This window comes from Alligator mississippiensis, chromosome 9, assembly GCF_030867095.1.
Source record: "Alligator mississippiensis isolate rAllMis1 chromosome 9, rAllMis1, whole genome shotgun sequence".
NCBI classification, from domain to species: Eukaryota; Metazoa; Chordata; order Crocodylia; family Alligatoridae; genus Alligator; species Alligator mississippiensis.
In genome coordinates, this window is record NC_081832.1 from 68,107,660 (window position 1) to 68,125,438 (window position 17,779).

Consider the following 17,779-nt stretch of genomic DNA (forward strand, 5'->3'; position numbering starts at 1 on the left):
CCGTTTAAGCTGAGGATCTGCAACTCAAAGGATTTTTCTTCCTGTTCATTCTTGTCTCTCTTCTGTACCTCTGATCAAAAGAAAAGATGCAGCCAGAAAAAAGTACAGTAAAAAACACCTCGGTTCAGGGTCAAGTACCCAGGCCCAACGTGGCCTAAAACATTTGCTGTCATCTGCTACTGGCCTGAAGATTGTGCCCCATCCCTGTCAAATATTGGTCAGAACATAGTGGGCTACATGTTCCTGAGCCCCAGGCTTGATTAGTGCAATTCAGTACAAATAGAAATGAAATGAAGGAGCATGAGAAGGCTCCACTTGGTACGAAACATGAAAGCTCCATGCAATATGATGGCACCATGCTGGTGCTTTATTCCCTGCACTGGCTTCAGAGTTTAAGGTCTCTCTTGGCTGTTGTAGAAGTGAAGGTGGTAAACTTGCTATCATTGTTGTGGGTTCTCTCAAGCATGCTGTGCTGCTCTGGTTGGCAGCTTTCCAAATGAGAAGCAATGTTTCCCCAGCTGTGTGGGTGGGCTAATTAGCTTGGGGAAGGTAGTTGGCACTGCCAGTTTTGCTAATTAGCCCACCTGAAGCACCAGATGGCACTGGCTACCAGGTCTTCAGTTTATAGGTCAGCTTGCCTGTAGCACGCTTCGAGGAAGGATGGCCAATTTATCTTTTAAACATGCTCTGAACCTACTGTGGGATCACTCATGGCCATCTGGGACACCCTACCTCCCATCCAAAGCATGAAACTGTTGACTAACTAGGGGAAAGCTTATGACCAGAGAAGGTATAACTTTCTCAGGAGCTGGACTTAGACCCTGGAACTCTCTCCTTTTGACAGAAGAATTACCAGTGTAATTCCTCCCTTCACTTTAGCTTTTTCTTTATTTGTACTTCACACACATACAAAACCAATATGCAGATTAACTGGGCTGTTTTTCAGCCAGCTTGGGAGCGTTAAAAAAAAATAAAGGGAGAATAATTTTATTTTCTATATTTAACTGTGTGAATGGTGCTAAAATAAAAAAAGGAATTGAGGCCTACAACTGTAAGCAGGTGGCTTGAAAGAACTTCAATCCATAATGGGCAAAAAATTTCAGGCATCCTCAAAGATCAAGGATCGCAACATAGAAAAGAAGAGTTTTAAATATCTGCTGCTAAATTCTTTTCCTAGTATGTTGTTTTTAAATATGCTGCTCTGTAATGACTGTGAAGCGTGTAACGTTGGACGACCACCTTGCTGACGGAAGCAGTGGATCCCCCTATGGAACGTCTGCTGCCACGTCAGGCTGGCATGTGCTTGTCACCAAACCTAACCATCTTGCCAATAAAAAAACATCAAGCCACCATCTCTTCTGGGAGTCAGCCACTTGCCGTGTCCCAGAATCACCCTCTGCAGGATGTCTGTTGCCCTGTTGCTAATCAGCCTTTTTTTCCGTGCCGTTTGTTTGCAGCTAGGCTTGTTTTGTGGACAGCTGGGTAAATGGGTCAGCATAGCAGTAGATGCATAAGAGGCTGGAAAAAAATCCATTTCTTTGCCTGCCTTCCTAAGAAGTACGGTTCTCTGCTGCTTATGCCGGCTGTGTCTGCCAATCCCCTTGTAGTAAAGGATTATTTTCCTTTGGGCCTTACAGAGTTTGCCATTTCAATCATTGAAAGGATGCAAGCACAGGAAATTCTGAGGAGTCTGCGGCTGCCTGAATTTGATGACTTCAGCCAATTTTTTCGCAACTTGCCGGCCACCGCGTTAGTGGGCATTGGTGCCTTTGCAGCTGTTGTCGCATACTGGTTTGCTAGCCGGCCGAAGGCTGTAAAGCCCCCATGTGACCTGCTGCTGCAGTCAGAAGAAGTTGAGGTAAGGCGAGCACTATTTATATTCAGACTTACTAATGCAGAGGTGTGACTGGAGGCTGTGGAATATAGATTTTGGGGGCTGTTTCTACTGCCTTTTATCTTGCGTAGGCATTTATAGCCCTGCGGTATGAGTAGGCTTTTACAACCACTTCACATGGGTGCAAGTGGTTCTACAGGATGTAAGGCTGCTGCAAACCAGGCTTTCCTTATTTATTGTGCATGCTCTGCAAGACACTTGAGCTGTCTTACACAGGCCGTTGCACCATAGGTTAATTTGACCCATGATTGCTTCTTCCTTTTAAACTCCTGGAAAACACCGTGATTCTCCCCCTTGTAGCCTGTATCTCAGGTAACCATGGGGCCCAGGAAAATTACAGTAAATGCCACTAAAAAGAAACCATAGTTTATTGTTCACACAGATGGTGACACTGATAATATCTGGGACCACTATGCACGTATGCAGTCATAGTGACTGCTGCAGGCTTGGTTATACTGTGAAAAATTACACCTTAACCAAAGCCTGAGGTGGACTTTTACCTGCTCCCGGTGCTTTGAAGGAGCCTTAAGTTGTAAATGAAGCTGTCTCATGTTACTTTTCAAGAATATTCTTGTATTTTCTCTCACACCAAATTAATACTACTGTGGACTAAAAGCGTATTGATTGTTTCTCCTTTAACAGAATTTCACTGTCCTGAATGATAAAAAGCATAGATAAAAATTGAGATGTCCTATGATTTGGAATTAGAAGCAAGGTGATAGATTTCTTTCTCCCTCCTGGCTTCTGACTCCCCCTATGACTTAGGCAAGCCACTCAACTTCTCTCTTTCTTGGGTTGCTCACTCAGGAAGCAAGTCTGATAAAACCTGTCTGGAGTCCTGGGATGTTGAGAGAATTAACTGATGTTCATAAAAAAAACCCATTGAAATCTCAGGATTAAAAAGGCAGGTAATGATATCCATTATGGAAATGGACAAGGCAAGTTAGTCGCATTTCCATGAGATTCCCCATGTAAAACATCAGGTGCCCCACATTATTGGCCGAACTGTGCTCTCAACCCGACTGATAGAAATAGAAGGAAATGCAGGGTGCTAAGTGTTACTCTGGGGTTAGCCACAGTCACAGTTGTTATATGAAAGGAAATGGCCTCACCGGGGACAGTGAGTTCATTGAGCTGATTTGTGCTGTGTGAGTCTGAGGGTATTGTCGAGAATCTATCACATGGGAGCTGTTGTCACTAATATCCTCTCTCTCTCTCTCTCTCTCTCTCTCTCTCTTTCTCTAAAAGACAATACATAGGCAACAGCACATTGTGTGCTTGTAGGCACAGGAACGTTAGAGATACCAGAGAGATGAGGGGAACGCAAAACAGTACATGGCGCAAAGAGAGTCCAAAGCTATGGCTGAATTATTCTGGAAGGCTGAGTTAGTAGCAGAACTTGGCTGATTCCCTTGGTGTCCAGATGTAGCAGGTGGTTTGTGTTTGCCAGCCCATTGTCTTTTGTGGAACGTTCAGGCTCTATGCATCTTTGTCCAAGTCCTCTTTCCAGGCCCGGGACTGCTGTGGAGTTTCCAGGAGTTGGCTAAGGAAAAGATCTAGCCCCTTACTGGATCTACTCACAGAAGAGAAGCCTCATTGCCAAAATAGCCTCTGTGCCTCATCTCCCTGTCAGGGACAATGGGGAGCAGATCCTCATTGCAGCCAGTCTACCATCTCCATCTTGTTCTCTGATTATCCCTTTCCTTGAGCAACAGGCAGCTCTCATGAAGGTGAAGCCACAGCATACAGGAGAGTGAACATTACCTACATAGGGGATGCATCTACACGAGATGCTTACTGTGCAGTAGACGAATAATACTGCGCGGTAGCACGTCACAGCACAAACAGTGCTAATACACTACTGCGCAGTATGATTAAGCTACTGCACAGTAGCGTCACTAAGAAGGTGTGCACCGGCACTACTGGTCAGTAACTCCAGTTTCTGAGCATTTATTTAGTACTTGATTATACAAGTCTTAAACTTAATGCACAGTAACTACGGTTCATTAATGAACGTGTAGGTGTGCCCAGGGAGACCTACATCCTTCTTCCAAATCCTGCTGCATCAGGAGACAAATGTGTCCCAAAGTGCTGTTAGCATTCCCTTTTTAAAAGGGCGGAGAGCTTTTGCAGGCTATTCTCACTTTTGCTGCTGCACTGCCAAGCTACTGCATGAAGCTGCACTTAGCTCCACCTACATCATTATCACTATGGTTTCAGGGGTGAGGCTGTTAATAAATTGCTACAACCCAGAATTCTGTTTGGGTTTCTTCCTCAGTAATAGAGAGTGCTGACAGAAGTGACGTTTTGTTGAACAACTGACCCCCTGAAAACGCTCTACAGCCATGCCCTGACAGACGTACACAGCTGCAGAGTGCTTTAAAAGGGTCCGATCACATGGCAAATGAACCCTCATTGCATGGGCGTTCAAATGAAGGTGCTCTAAAGTGGAGCACCTTCATTAACTTCTGTCAGTGCACTGGGAGCAGGGCTGGCCTGATGCAGCCCAGCTCTGCCACCACTGCTTTCTTCAGGATGGGAGGAGGAGAAGGGAGGGGAGGGAATTTGGTCTGTGATTTTCCCAGCCTGTGCTGGAAAGGGCAAGTGGACTGGGGGGCCTCCAATCCACCCACTCCACCTCCAGCACAGGCTGGGCAAACCTCCGACCAAACTCCCTCCTCTCCCTTTCCCTGCTCCCATCCTGAGGACAGCACTGGATCTGGGAGGCGGGAGGGCAGGGGTGGGGGCAGGGCTAGGAGAGAGAGGATGCAGACACGAAACTGGAGCTTTGATCCCCCAACCCCCTGGACCCAACAGGGAATGTCTGTTGGGTTGGGGCGGGGAGGGGGGTCTCTGTGACTCATGGCACTTCCCGTAAAGTGTCATGAGTTACAGCAGGGAGCCGCACATATGTCAGCTTATTAGTTTACCATTTACATTTTGCTTCCATCATTTACCAGTTTATAGTTGTTCTTCAAAAATCTTTGGGAGCATAAGTTGCCTCCAGCTCCAGTATGGAGTGCTATATGTTATATGTTTATTTCAGGGGAAATTATCTCAATGCTTGTTTGTTTTTTGGGGAGGTTTTTAATGTTTTTCCGGGGGGGGGGGCATTTATTTATTTTTTTAAATAATTGTCAGAATATACTGATGGAACTTTCTGGTAGATATTTTTTCCATAAACTGAAAAATTGAACATCTGAAAAACATTTTATGGAAATTTTTTTAAAAAACTATCAAAATTTTGCACATTTCTCTACTTTTCTTGATAAATGTCTATACTGAAAAGATTAGAGTTTTTATCTCATGGACTTTAAGGGAGCATGATATCTAAGATCCAGCATAAAAGTAAAAACATATTGTGCCTTTTGAAAGTTCCCTTTGATACCAGAATAAGTATCACCATAAAACAGGCAAATTTTGTGTTTGGCTTTACTGATTTTTGTCTGAGTTTCTGCTTGAGTCCTTTATGAGGTTGGTAGCAGTACCAGTATAGCATGTCAGGCTCTGTACTGAATAGAATATATATTTCATGAGACTACAAGATATTGTTTTTGTTTTAAATATGAGCTACTTCATCCAGATGAAAAAGTCATGAAGAAACCAATGGTTGGATGTTCACAAAGTCAACCTGAAAAGTAATAGCACAGTAGAACAACATAGCAAGCCACTCAATGGATTCTTCCATCATCCATTCTTCATGCAGCCCTTAAGACAAGCTAGGGTGTCTTTCTGAAAGATACGCTCTAGCTCTCAAGGAAGATACGGGCTTGATACAGAAATTGTTGGGTTGAGGACGTTGGGCTTTTTATGCAAGAGTTCAAGTGAGATGATCATAAGTTTCTTCTTGTCTTAAAATCATTGAATTGTTCAAAAAGTAAAAGCCATAAAGAGATATTGTCCCATAAATAAGTGTCTGTTCCAAAATTGTGACTGGTTGGTTGTTTCCTGTGGACCTTTACAGCCTTCCCTTAACAAATAGATTTTGTTGAATATTTTTTATTAGGGAGGGTTTGCTAGATTTTGGTTTCTGTAGCATTTTTAAGGCCCTGCTATTTGTTAGGTTAGCCAGTTTCTTCATCCAGCTCTTCTGGGAACTTTACAATGTTACTATGACACTGAAGGATTGCTCTGTTTGTGAGATCTGTGAATGTGTTAAACCAGAGGTTTGAGTGACTCCTCTGGCTGGGATTAACCTGTGCATTCATACATAGCCCAATGTTGGCACAATGCTTCTAAAATAGTCTATCACCTGTTTCTTAAAGTGAAACCTGCGGTTGCAGGGGGGTTATTTTGAGCTGTGATCGTTCTAGACAGTGCAGGTTAAATAGAGTTAAGCCTGGAAAGTACTTACACAGGAAACCCCCAGAGTAAAACTAGATTGCTGCTGTGATGTTGCTGATTCAGTCCGTTTGAGTTACTATTATGCCAGTAGTCTAAACGTGGCATTGGGAGATGCTGTGGTGATGGAAAGTAAGCTTTCTAATTCTACCAGGTGGAATCCTGGTTTAGTTGATGTCAGTAGACAAATTCCCACTTTTGCAAGAGTAGGATGTGTTAGACTCCAAATGGCAAGCTGACACATTTCCTTTTCATTTTCAAGATAGTATTCATTTGGTATCTTCAATTCTTGTGTGTGCTATTCAGCCCCTATTGTATTACACCCAAGAAATAGCCACCATCCAAAAATTTATGACCGGACTGCAAAATTCTTCTGAATGACAGATACTGTATATGGGAGGTATCTAGGACGATATAGTTCTGAATGACTTATTCAATAAAGTAATCGATTAATGGCCTGCAAAATTTCATCTTAAATATATAACATTTTTAAAGGAAGAAGAGAAGTCAATTAAAACCAACCAAAGAGATTATTAATGATGTTTGTACTTAATGATGTTTGATTCTAGAAACATTCGTCCCTCATCTCAGTACATTCATAAATGTTCTCAAAAGTTGTTTGGAAATTTAACTGTTCTAAAAAGTTCAAAGAGAAGTGGTAAGAATATAGATATCTATTTAGTTTCTTAGGGAAAAAAAAAAAGTTTTATGCCTGACTAGAATTTGCCTCTATGTTAAGGGAGGGTGAAAGGGAGAAGTCATTTGTGATTGGAGTGACCGCAGAGATCGGTATCCAGTGGTGAAGTGACTCGTTTCTCAGGACCAACCCAAAAGCCTTGTACTCCTAGTTCATTGGCTGGGGGCTCAGTTATTTTCTTCCTCTGTTTTATGTACAGAACCATAAGCTTTGGAGTGACAGAAAATGATGGAAAAAATAATTTATTATTAAAAAAGAAGTGTGCTTATGAAATGAATTGCACAGGATGCTTCACTTTAGAAAACCTGGTAGCTTTTATACATTTCTGTTTTGGGGGAAGCAAAACAGCAGGGGGTTTTGTGAGGGGTTGAGGGCAATATCAGCAAACCTTCCTGTCTGACTTCTATGGGTGATTTTAGCCAAAAGCAAGAATTTATGGCCAGGCTTAAACAACTCTATAATTCAGCATGTCCCACAAAAAAATACTTTTCATTACCTGGAACTCACAATCCGTGTATTGCACTGGCTGCACACATGAGCTTATGATAGATCCATAAAAAATTATAACAAGCTTTGTGTTTGATACCACTGCTTGATCCTGTGCTTGATACCACTGTTTGATCCTGCAGCTTCTTCATTAGATGTTGTTTTCTTTTCCACAGGGCCTGGATGGAGCTCGGCGGTCTGTGATAGGGGACTGCCCACAACTGCTAACTCACTACTATGACGATGCAAGGACAATGTATGAAGTATTTAGACGTGGATTCAACATATCTGGTAAGTGTTTGATGACATGTAAGATCATCTCACAGCCCCCCAGTGCTGCTGTCTGGCTGTTCAGAGGATAGAACTGGTTTTGTAGCCTTTACAAAGGACTGCCGTGTGATACTAGGAGAGCCCAGTCTTGTTTCCAGCAAAGTCCGTTAGAGTTTTGCCGTTGATTAAGGTTGGACTAAGCTGCTATGTCACTGTGCTGTTTGCTGCAGGCCACCTCCTATACTGGAAGCAGGGGCAGACTCAGAAAGGGTGTGACAGTGCAGTCACACCACACTTGGACTGCGCCTTGCACCGTGCTGAACTCCTGGAGCTCTTTGGTACTTCAGTGCAGCTTCTGCTAGGAGCTCTGTAAGTACTGCTTAGTGCTTACGGCTATGTGCTCATTGTACGTAGGCATGGGCTCTGCCCAGGCTCCCTTCTTGCAGGTAGCTCTGGAGCCTGCTTCTCTTTGCTCTTCCCCTCCCCACCCCTGAACTGCGCAGCAGGAGAAAGGAGCGGGGGAAGAAGCATTAGTGACTCACAGCCCCTGGTTTCACTCAGCTCCAAGGCTCCAGGCTGCCACTGCTCCTTCTGCCTCCTCCTTTCCCTGCTGCTCAATTCAGCGGCAGGGGAGGGGAAAAGCAAAAGCAGCAGGCTCCAGAGCTGCTTGAAAATGGGGACTCCAGGCAGATGCTGCAGCACTCCAATAGGAGCTGCTGAGAGCTCGCTGGCATCCAGGATCTAAGGTTTGTTGCCACATCCCCTTCAGCTGTATGGCACATGTACCATGAGCTCTCTTCACTGAGCATATGCTCTGTTCCCATGTCACAGTCCTGGGTCTGCCCTTGACTGGAAGCAATGTAGCTGTGTCCACTTAGCACATCAGGCTGGCTATGTAGCTTTGTTGTATGACAGGGCTAGTTAAGGCACTCATGAAGTCTCAGGAATGCAGCAGCATTGCTTCCACTTTAAGGGGCAGTGCAGCATGCTTGAGGGTGCTGTTGTTGAGGGATGGTAAGTTCACTCTATAATCATAGCCTAAGGACCAACAATGTGTGGGCTAAGTACAGACAGTCAAAAAACCTGAGGGTGAATCAATTCAATCTTTGCAGGTTAGTCTAAGCTGCATAGATTGAACCGATAAGGAAGCGAACAGGCATTCCCTTTTGATTCTTGAAATATAGCCACATGCTGGCAGTGGCCTGGGCTGAGCAAACAGCTTGGGCCAAGGCTAGCCTGCCCACCTTGCAAAGCATCCTGGGATGCGGGGGACTGTGAGTTAACTTGAATCTGGAGGGAATCTGGGGCAGAAGTTCAATAAAGTGATTTAACCTAAAACAGTGAAGTCTGATACTACTTCCATCTAGGTTTATCTTAAACCAGTTTCAGTCATTTTTGAAGTGGTTTATGAGCACTGAACTTCTGTTGTGTTACAGATTTCATCTGGTTTCTGATCGTTTATACCAGTTTATGTGTAATTTCTGTCCCTAGCCTAGGAGTTTTAGATGCAGAAGTAAAGAAAGTTCAGTCTGTTGTCAGCCTTTTTAACAACCACAACCAGCATGTCATCCATGAAGGCCCCTTCATGAGACACTACAGCATGAAAGTTATGTCAGTTTTGCTGAATTGGGCACTATGAGTAAATTTGCACTAATGCCAACAGGACACTTCTAAATCCCTTAGTTTTCTCCAAGCATTTAAATCACTTTGGCACATAAGAAAATGTTACCTTGTGACTTTATCTTTCAGTCTCCCAGGTGCAAAGTAAAACACGTACGTCCATGTTGAAACATCTTCATAAATAGATTGGTTTTCAGAACTTCTGCACTGAGCGTGCAGCTTCAGAGGCAAGAGGCTTGCAGGAATGGGCCACTGATTTTGTAAATGGCAGAAGTTTTTGCAACTCGCTACCCGCTTTGCCAATAAATTAAAGCCTTCCCACAGCTGAACTTCTTCTGTTGACCTACATCGGACATAGTGGTCTGTAAAAAGTGCTGCTTTAATTGAATAGAGATAAAAGAGTGGAGACAGCACACAGGGAATAGAAAGCATAAAGAGAGCATTTATTTCACAGAAATTCAAGTTAGGGAAGTGAGCACAAAATCTCTCCTGGACTCTGACATGAATGTTATAGTTAATGTCCTAAAGAAAGGAACACAAGAGTGCTACTAAAATGTATAGTTTATATAGAACCCTCCATGGCCAAGTACAGAAGTTCAAAAAATCTCAGGCAAAATCAATTCAATCTTGGAAGTTTTTCCTAAGATGCCTAGATTGAATCAGTAACAAACTGAACTGATGTTCAGTGTTTGGGTGGCTAAGACAGGCAGAAGCTTGCACTGGCCCAGGCCAGGAGCCTGGGGGTGCTCATGTGCACCGCCTTCTTGGCCAGGTTGCCTAAGGCTGTTGAACCAGCAGTCTGGGCCTGATTGGCAGCTGGGATCTGGGGAGCAGAGGGGGAAGGAGCACCCACCAGGGTCTTCCCCCGCTCAACCCTCCAGCTCCTAACCTGGCTGGGCTCACCCCAGCCATGCACCTTCCCCAGCTACCAGCCTCTGAGGGAGGAGGGGTGCAAGGGGGCAATGCACCCGCACCCCAACCTGCACTGCCTCCCCGCCGATGGGTCTGCATCTTTTCAATCCCCCAGCTCAAACTGGGCTGGGATCACCCAAGGCCTGACCATTTCCTAGCTCTCTGCCTGCAAGAGGGGCAGGCCGCCCCAGCCCATGGCTGCCCAGCATGGAGGGGAAAGCACCCTGATGGGGGCTCCCACCCCCTGCTTCCCCCCACCCCACTCTGGGAGGCAGAGGGCTGGGGAAGGGCGGGAGCTGGCTTGAGCTGTGTCAGGGAGAGAAAAGCCCTCTCCCAGTGGGTGCTTCCCCCCACCCCCCCCAATGCTGGGCAGACCTCAGCTCTTTGGAGGTGGATGGCTGAGGAGGGGGTGGGTCTGAGCCAATCCCAGTCTGGTCAGAGGTGCAGGGGGCAAGTGAGAAGCTCCTGGGTGGGGGCTTCCCCTCCCCACCCCCCAGACCCTAGCTGAGGGAGTGAGTGCCAGGCGGGATTGGGAAGGGGTAAGTTACCCCCCTCCAGGAGGCAGACGCTAGGGAGAGGGCAGGGCTGCACTGGTCCCTGCCTGGCTTGCTGGGCTGCAAGGGAGGGAGCAAAAAACTCCCACCACAGGGGCTTTTCCCCCTGGGGCTAAGGAGGCCTGGGTGTCTGTTCCCACTGGGCTGACAGGCCCAGGCCTTTTACACATGCCCCAGAGGTGGGGTGGGGGTCAGTGCTTTAACTAGCGTGGCTCTGAGAACCACTGTAATTAAAGGGCCACAGAGGCTTGTGTATCAGTGTCTCTGTGCTTAAAAAGGGTGTTGAGGGCACTTGAACTTAAGCTCGTTCGATAAGCTTTAGTTCAAGTGCCCCCACTGCCATTTTGAAGTGCGGGGACGCTGATACACGAGATGTGGTGGCTGGCTGGAGCATGGTAATTACAGTGCATCAGAGATTAATTGAGTCTGCTCCAACACACTGTAATTACAGCTCGTAGGAGAAGACTCCGTGTTCGTGTATAAGCACCCATTGTGCCTTAGCTCTATGACAGCTGAGGTCATGGCCAGCCTTGGTCCATTGAAGCAGACGGTACAGTACAGTACAGGGTTGCAAAGCATCCTGGGATGCAGAGGGGGCTGTGAGTTAACTTGAATCTGGGACAGAAGTTCAATAAACTGATTTAACCTAAATTAGTTAAGTCTGATACTACACCCATCCAAGTTTATCTTAAACCTGTTTCAGCCATTTTGAAAGCACTTTATGTGCACTGAACTTCTGTTGTTTTACAGGTTTAAACCAGTTTCCAATCACTTAAACCAGTTTATGTGTAACTTCTGCCCCTAGCTTAGATGCCTAGTATGCAAAGGAATGAATGAGCATTCATTGTCTGTCTTCCTGTGTTTGAACAGTGACTTCCTTGTTGGCAGGACTAGTCTGAGTAAGGCAACAGGAGCCAAACTGGAGTAGCTGAAGATGACAATTCCTTAAGTTTTGCCTTTTCACCCTCTGCCTTTAGGTACAAGCTGTTTCTTTTGTCCCCTTGCTAGCCTCAGAATATCTGCGCAGGAGATACAAAGATCAAAGAGTGGGAAAGGGTTTGACCTTTATTAAAGGGGGCTTTGTAAGCCCAGGTTTTCATTATGTGAGTTTTGAATCTGAGAAATCTTGGACTGGGAGTGTGAATTCCAGCCTCTTAATACCAACATGGACTACATGGACTACAGTTTGAGGCCCTGGGCAAAGTCACTCCAATTCCATTTCCCATATAAAATTTAAATTTATAATATTTACTTAAATTTTAAATAGACATATCACAACCATTGCTGTGGACTCTGGCTTTTGTTCTCTGTAAATTTAAGGCAACACTCTTTAAAAGTTATTTGTGTGTCTATATATGAGAGTAATAAATTGAGGAAAAGACAAACAGAAAAAGGCACATGTGTGTTAGAGAGAACGCACAGAAAGACACGTATATCCTGGAGGTCCTAATCAAAGCCACATGAACCCCACGATACTGCAAAATTTGGGTGAATCCACCCCATGTTGTAGAACTGTGCTCAGGAAGCTAAGTTGCCATTTTACAAAGATTTCCAGATCTTGTGCATTATGCTGAAAGCTTCCACTCTTTTCCCAGATGGCAAATGACCACATTTTCCATGCCTTTTCCCCTGATAAATTTTGCAGTGCATGTATACATTTTTAATACAAAATTTTGCACCACATTGAAAATATGAAAAAGTATTTAAACGTAATTGCATTTCAGTTAACTTGAATGACACCTAGAATAATGTATGAAGTCTATATTAAGTGCACTAAAAGCCTTCATTCTTTTTATTTAATTATCTCAGAATATCCAGTCTATGTTGTTATTACTACTACCAGCAATATACATGATAGGCCAGGATCTAATTGTGTTAGATGTAGTACAAGGACAAAATGCCGTGCCTCAAAGAACTTGCAATTCCAGCTTCTTTTCATAGCATTTAGGTCAAACCTGCTGCAGGTTCATGGGTATATGATGCCTTTTGGGGAATGCTGATGATTTGAACAAAACTTGCTTATTTTTTTTCAATGTCACTACAACCCTCAGTGAAGTAGTAACTGTTTTACATGATGCAATATGGTGATGTGCAGCATAAATTCCTCAGTAGAGAGCTGGATTATGTGAGATGAAGTACAGAGAAAAAAGCATAACATCCCAAATCCTCATCTCCTTTACACAGTGAGGCATATGGCTTTGCCTTTCACTCATTTGTAGTTCATTTTTATTAGTAGTAGTTTTTTTTCTTCACAAAGCTTAATTTAAAGAGCACCCCCCGCCTTTAATCCAGTGGGAGGTGGCGTTGTCATGAAGGCATTCGCCAGACAATAAAGTTCAAGCTAAATTAGGAAAAAGATGTTTCAATGGTACTGCTGATGTGTTCATTGTTATCACCACCTCTGATCCTTTGAATAAAGTCTTGAAATAGTCCATTTAGGAGCTTGTATATCTATCCTCCATTATGTAGGATTGTCTCACTTTTAGTTTGACAGCACCCTACCTAAACTCTGGCTCCGAGAAACGTGGATTGACTTTGCTAACGACAAATAGCTTATTTTTAGAACACTGAGTGCTCCGGGCACTGTGCAGTGCATTAGCTCTTGGCTCGGAGACCCCCATAACTTTTTAATCTTTGTTTATTTTGTTTAGAAAATGGTCCCTGCCTAGGATTCAGGAAACCCAAGCAGCCTTACCAATGGTTGTCGTATAAGGAGGTGAGGTTATTGTGAATCTCTTTCAGCCTTTCGCCAAGAGTTGTTAGCCTTTCTATCCAGAGGTAACTGCTTTTAAAAAGAACTCTAAAAGTGCATGTGATCCACAGGGAACTTGGTAACGTTCGGTTTGACCATTTTCTTCTTTTTATTTGGGGCTGACCTTCGACATCTACTGTAATCCTTCTATGCTTCTACTAAATTGTCGCATTGCAGGCCTGAGAGCTTAGTAATGACTAATATTACAAATGTACAAAACATCCATCCTTTTCAAGTTTCAAAGCTTGGGTGCAATCCTGCCTGGTTTATTCATGCTTGTAGTTCCTTCGTGCTTCAATGGGCTTATAAGTGTGATCAGACACCAATACAAGCATTTCTGGTGTGGGATAGTGGTGCAGTATTACCCAAAATACTGTATTATACTGAGAAATACAAGCTGTTCATTAGCTCATAGACCAGAAATAAAAAGCACTACAACAAGTTAAACTGATGAAGGGAGTTTTATGTAGGTAGAATTGAATGGTTAGAGCTGTAATATGTTCAGGGCACTACACTGAAAGTGTCATGAGATTTCTGTTGGCTAGAGGGGAGATGAGTTCCAGTTTTATGTATTACCCAAAAACATACTGGAGCCCATCTACCTGGGTATAATTCATTGACATTTTCAGTTAATTACATTCCTCTTTCTTATCTGTTCTTTCTCTCTCCTGCTTCCAGGTCGCTGAAAGAGCAGAAGCTTTGGGATCAGGATTACTTCAACAGGGATGCAAGGCATCAACAAGCCAGTTTATCGGAGTCTTTGCACAAAACCGTCCAGAGGTAAGATTTTAGTTTGACCTTATACAGCATTAACATTACTGAGTTTTGATCTTGCCTTAAATTTTTAATCTATCAAGTGGTTTTAATCACTTCCTCTCTTTCTCTCCCCACCCCACCCTGCCTTTTTTTTAATATTTCATTCCAGTGGATCATTTCTGAACTGGCTTGCTACACCTATTCTATGGTGGTGGTCCCCCTATATGATACATTAGGGCCTGGAGCCATTCGTTACATTATCAATACAGGTAACAGGTGTTCACATGATTCTTTTCTTTCCTGTTTTCCCAAAGAAAGATGCTTTCACTCATTGAATCATTTTGGCTGGAAGTAATCTTGGCTGGTTTATATAGTATGTCCTCGCATACAATGATAGGATTGATTTTATTATTCCTAGATTTAACCCTAATAGCTAGGCTTTATACATATCCAGCTCTTCATTCCTTTGCTGCTTGTCTACTGAGGAATTCTATGTCAAGTTTTAAAAGTTTTTCCTAACTTATAACACGTATACTTTCTGTGTTACAAATTGAGCACTTTTCTACTTATTTTGTTCTTACCGAGTAGTGTAAATTATTGATCCTATCCCATAATACCCCTGCTTTTTTACTTTGAACATTATGGATTTGGGATCTTGCCATTCTGCCTCATCTACTGGGTTCTCTTGCATGGCAGGGTCTATGCTATCATGTAACTCAGCATTCCCATAAAAAATGAGACACTCTTCCTACAAAAAGAGCAAGTCCTGAGCAGGAGCACTTCAGCACACGCTCAGCTATAAGCACTAAAGTCTCATGCTCAAAGTTAAGCTTCTGCTTAAGTGTTTCATGAGATTAGGATTTAGAATAGCAAAAGCAAAATGGAAAAACTTTGTTTTGGTCCCAGTCTATAGGATTGTTTTTAAGGGCCAATCTAAGATATACAAATGTAGAAGAGCAGCACAGATTTTTAATGTCACATAGCTTTATATTCAATAAGAAAAGCGAGAATCTGAACACACCATTTTTCCTCATTTTCCTAAAGACATCTGGAGTCTACTTTAATTTGTATTTTTGTGTAAACCATGGGCCAGATCCTGCACTGATATAAGATGTCAGTGTGTAATTAACTGTTTCTGCAGTTTGAAGATTGAATCCTATCTGTCTGTTCTTTTTCAACCAACTTTTCTCTTTTGCATACTGTCCTTGCACTGCATCTTTACATGTTACAAATGTCCGGTGCCCACAAAAATTGATAATAGATCCTCCCTCGCCTTTCCCTCACCTCCCCTTCCCGTAAACCTCCACTGGAGCTAGTTTGCAGACGGCATTTCAGGTTGGCTGAAGGAGAGATTTGCTTTGATTTCTGTAGCTGCAGGATGGTTCATGATCACAACAGCAGTCAAACGCTGACAAGATCTATCCAGCAAAACTTGTTATCTCAGGGTTACTCTGCTGTTCCTTTTATAATTTCGGCTGCTACCATTTTTTAAATATCCTGTTTATAGCAGGAATTCTGTACCATTCAGGGTTTTCTTTGTCCCCTCAGTTTTGATATTTTTTTAACCAAATCCTGAAATAATTGTACCTGCCACTGTGTTCGTTGTGCTGCGAGCCAACGTTTGCTTTAAAAGTCAATGGATTTCACATGTCCTCGTCTGTGCTGTTCAGAATTGATTCATAACAGCAAGGGTTAAATACTAAAATGAAATATAACATTTATTATTAAAATATAGATAATTCCAAGATATAACGGGGGAAATATAAAACATGTTGAAGACTGATTAGTGATCACTATGAAGCCAGTGTTTACATTGAAACAAAGGTTTTTTGAAAACTCCTGTTTTTTGTTTTTTTTTCTTCTCAGCTGATATTTCCACAGTAATTTGTGATAAACCAGATAAAGTCAGAGTACTACTGGATCATGTGGAGAAAAGAGAAACACCGGGCTTGAAGTCTATCATTCTGATGGACCCTTTTGAGAAGGACCTAAAAGAAAGAGGGAAAAAATGTGGAGTGCGCATCCAGTCCATGCAGGAAGTGGAGGTGCAGTTTCTATCCCCCTTTTAACGTGCCCTTGAAACCAGTCAGTATATACTGGGACATGTGGCTTGGCACAAAGATAATGACCAGTACCCCTTGAGGACAAACAAAAACCTCTTTTCTACCCTATTAATATGATACAGCATGCAACAAAGCAGTATAAAAGGATGCTGCTTAATATTACTTTTCGGCAAAAGGGGATCCATAATTTCAGAAATCCTTGACTCACTTCCCCGGTAAGTGATAAGATGTCAGCAGCACTGAAGCCAGGCAATTTTAAATCTACTTTAAGTGAATTATCCTGGCAGAGTTCAAATGATTGCACTTGCCAATTAAATAACTGACCCAGCAAGAATCAATTCAAATAGTATTTGGTAAAATCCAGGAGTCGCAAGAATGCAAAAAAACAGTTTATTATGGATAAAGTTAAATTATTATTAGCAAGGGCTCAGGTCAGCTACATTTTCTCTTCTATTCCATTTACTTTATTTTACAGCCTTGTTACCAATTGACCTTTTTTTAAACTGCATTTTGTAAATATGTCAAGAGAGGATTTTCCTGCTCCTTTCCCTTTTCCTTTATTAATACTCAGTTTCTGTATTAGCCCACACAGGTGCGAGTGCTAATAATTTTTCTTAATTTAATTATTGCAGGATTGTGGCCGTGAGAGTCGGCATGCCCCTGTGGTGAGTCAAGTCATTCTTGTCTCCAGCTTTTGCTTGCAGATAACTACTGTAAACCCATTTCAGAAATGAAAGACTTCAGTTTGCCGTGGTGTACTGACTAGAATATTCCTCAGTGGGAGGTGACAGATAGTGAAGATTTCATTATTTTCCACCCATGGTCTGATTAATGGACTGCCATCTTTGAGATGTATGTTATTTGCTTCATACACTAGCCTAGTACGCTAAACGGGAGTGCATTGTAGAAGCTCAAGAAAAGCATTTTAGAATACGAGATCCTTCACTGTACTTTAAAGAGATTTGTGAATGCAAAGTAAAGAAATAAGCAAGGTAAATTAGGTTAATCATCTTTATACATCTGCTAAAAATTCATTATTTCAGACTTTACATTTCAGAAATTACATTCATATAGTAATGTCATTTTTAGAGAGCAGATTAACTATCATTTTGAAAAAAGGATAACACCCCTGCCTTTTTGTTGTTAGAATTGAGGCTGGTTGTTGCAGACCTTGGCTAATAAAACAGCGAGAGTGTAAGGTGGGGTTTAAGGTTTGGTTTGGGGGTGTGCTGGCTTTGACTAGGTAGGATGATGTGCCAACTGGCCAATTTGGAATAGGTTTTTTGTTGGGGCTGATTGGCTGCCCTAGGCTGAGATTACAGTTACAGGTTACAGTAAACTTTGTGTTTTATTCAAAAAGTCTTTTCTTGTTAGGGGAAAATAAAAACTCTCTTGAAGGGAAAAAAACTTCAAACAGGCCTACTCTGCTGACTT

At 42.8% G+C, this 17,779-nt stretch overlaps 1 protein-coding gene across 4 annotated transcripts in view; it reads left to right on the forward strand.

Annotated features, from left to right (window-relative positions):
• Positions 1 to 17,779, forward strand: part of ACSL6 (acyl-CoA synthetase long chain family member 6) — a 120,145-nt gene that overhangs the window by 62,674 nt on the left and 39,692 nt on the right. For all 4 annotated transcript variants that reach the window (XM_059712851.1, XM_059712852.1, XM_019478637.2 and 1 more), the window contains 7 exons: positions 1,638 to 1,858; positions 7,595 to 7,709; positions 13,426 to 13,490; positions 14,205 to 14,306; positions 14,452 to 14,551; positions 16,149 to 16,327; positions 16,978 to 17,010. In XM_059712851.1, coding sequence (XP_059568834.1) covers positions 1,664 to 1,858; positions 7,595 to 7,709; positions 13,426 to 13,490; positions 14,205 to 14,306; positions 14,452 to 14,551; positions 16,149 to 16,327; positions 16,978 to 17,010 — 789 coding nt within the window. In that variant the 5' untranslated portion in view covers positions 1,638 to 1,663. The remainder of the gene's footprint in view (positions 1 to 1,637; positions 1,859 to 7,594; positions 7,710 to 13,425; positions 13,491 to 14,204; positions 14,307 to 14,451; positions 14,552 to 16,148; positions 16,328 to 16,977; positions 17,011 to 17,779) is intronic.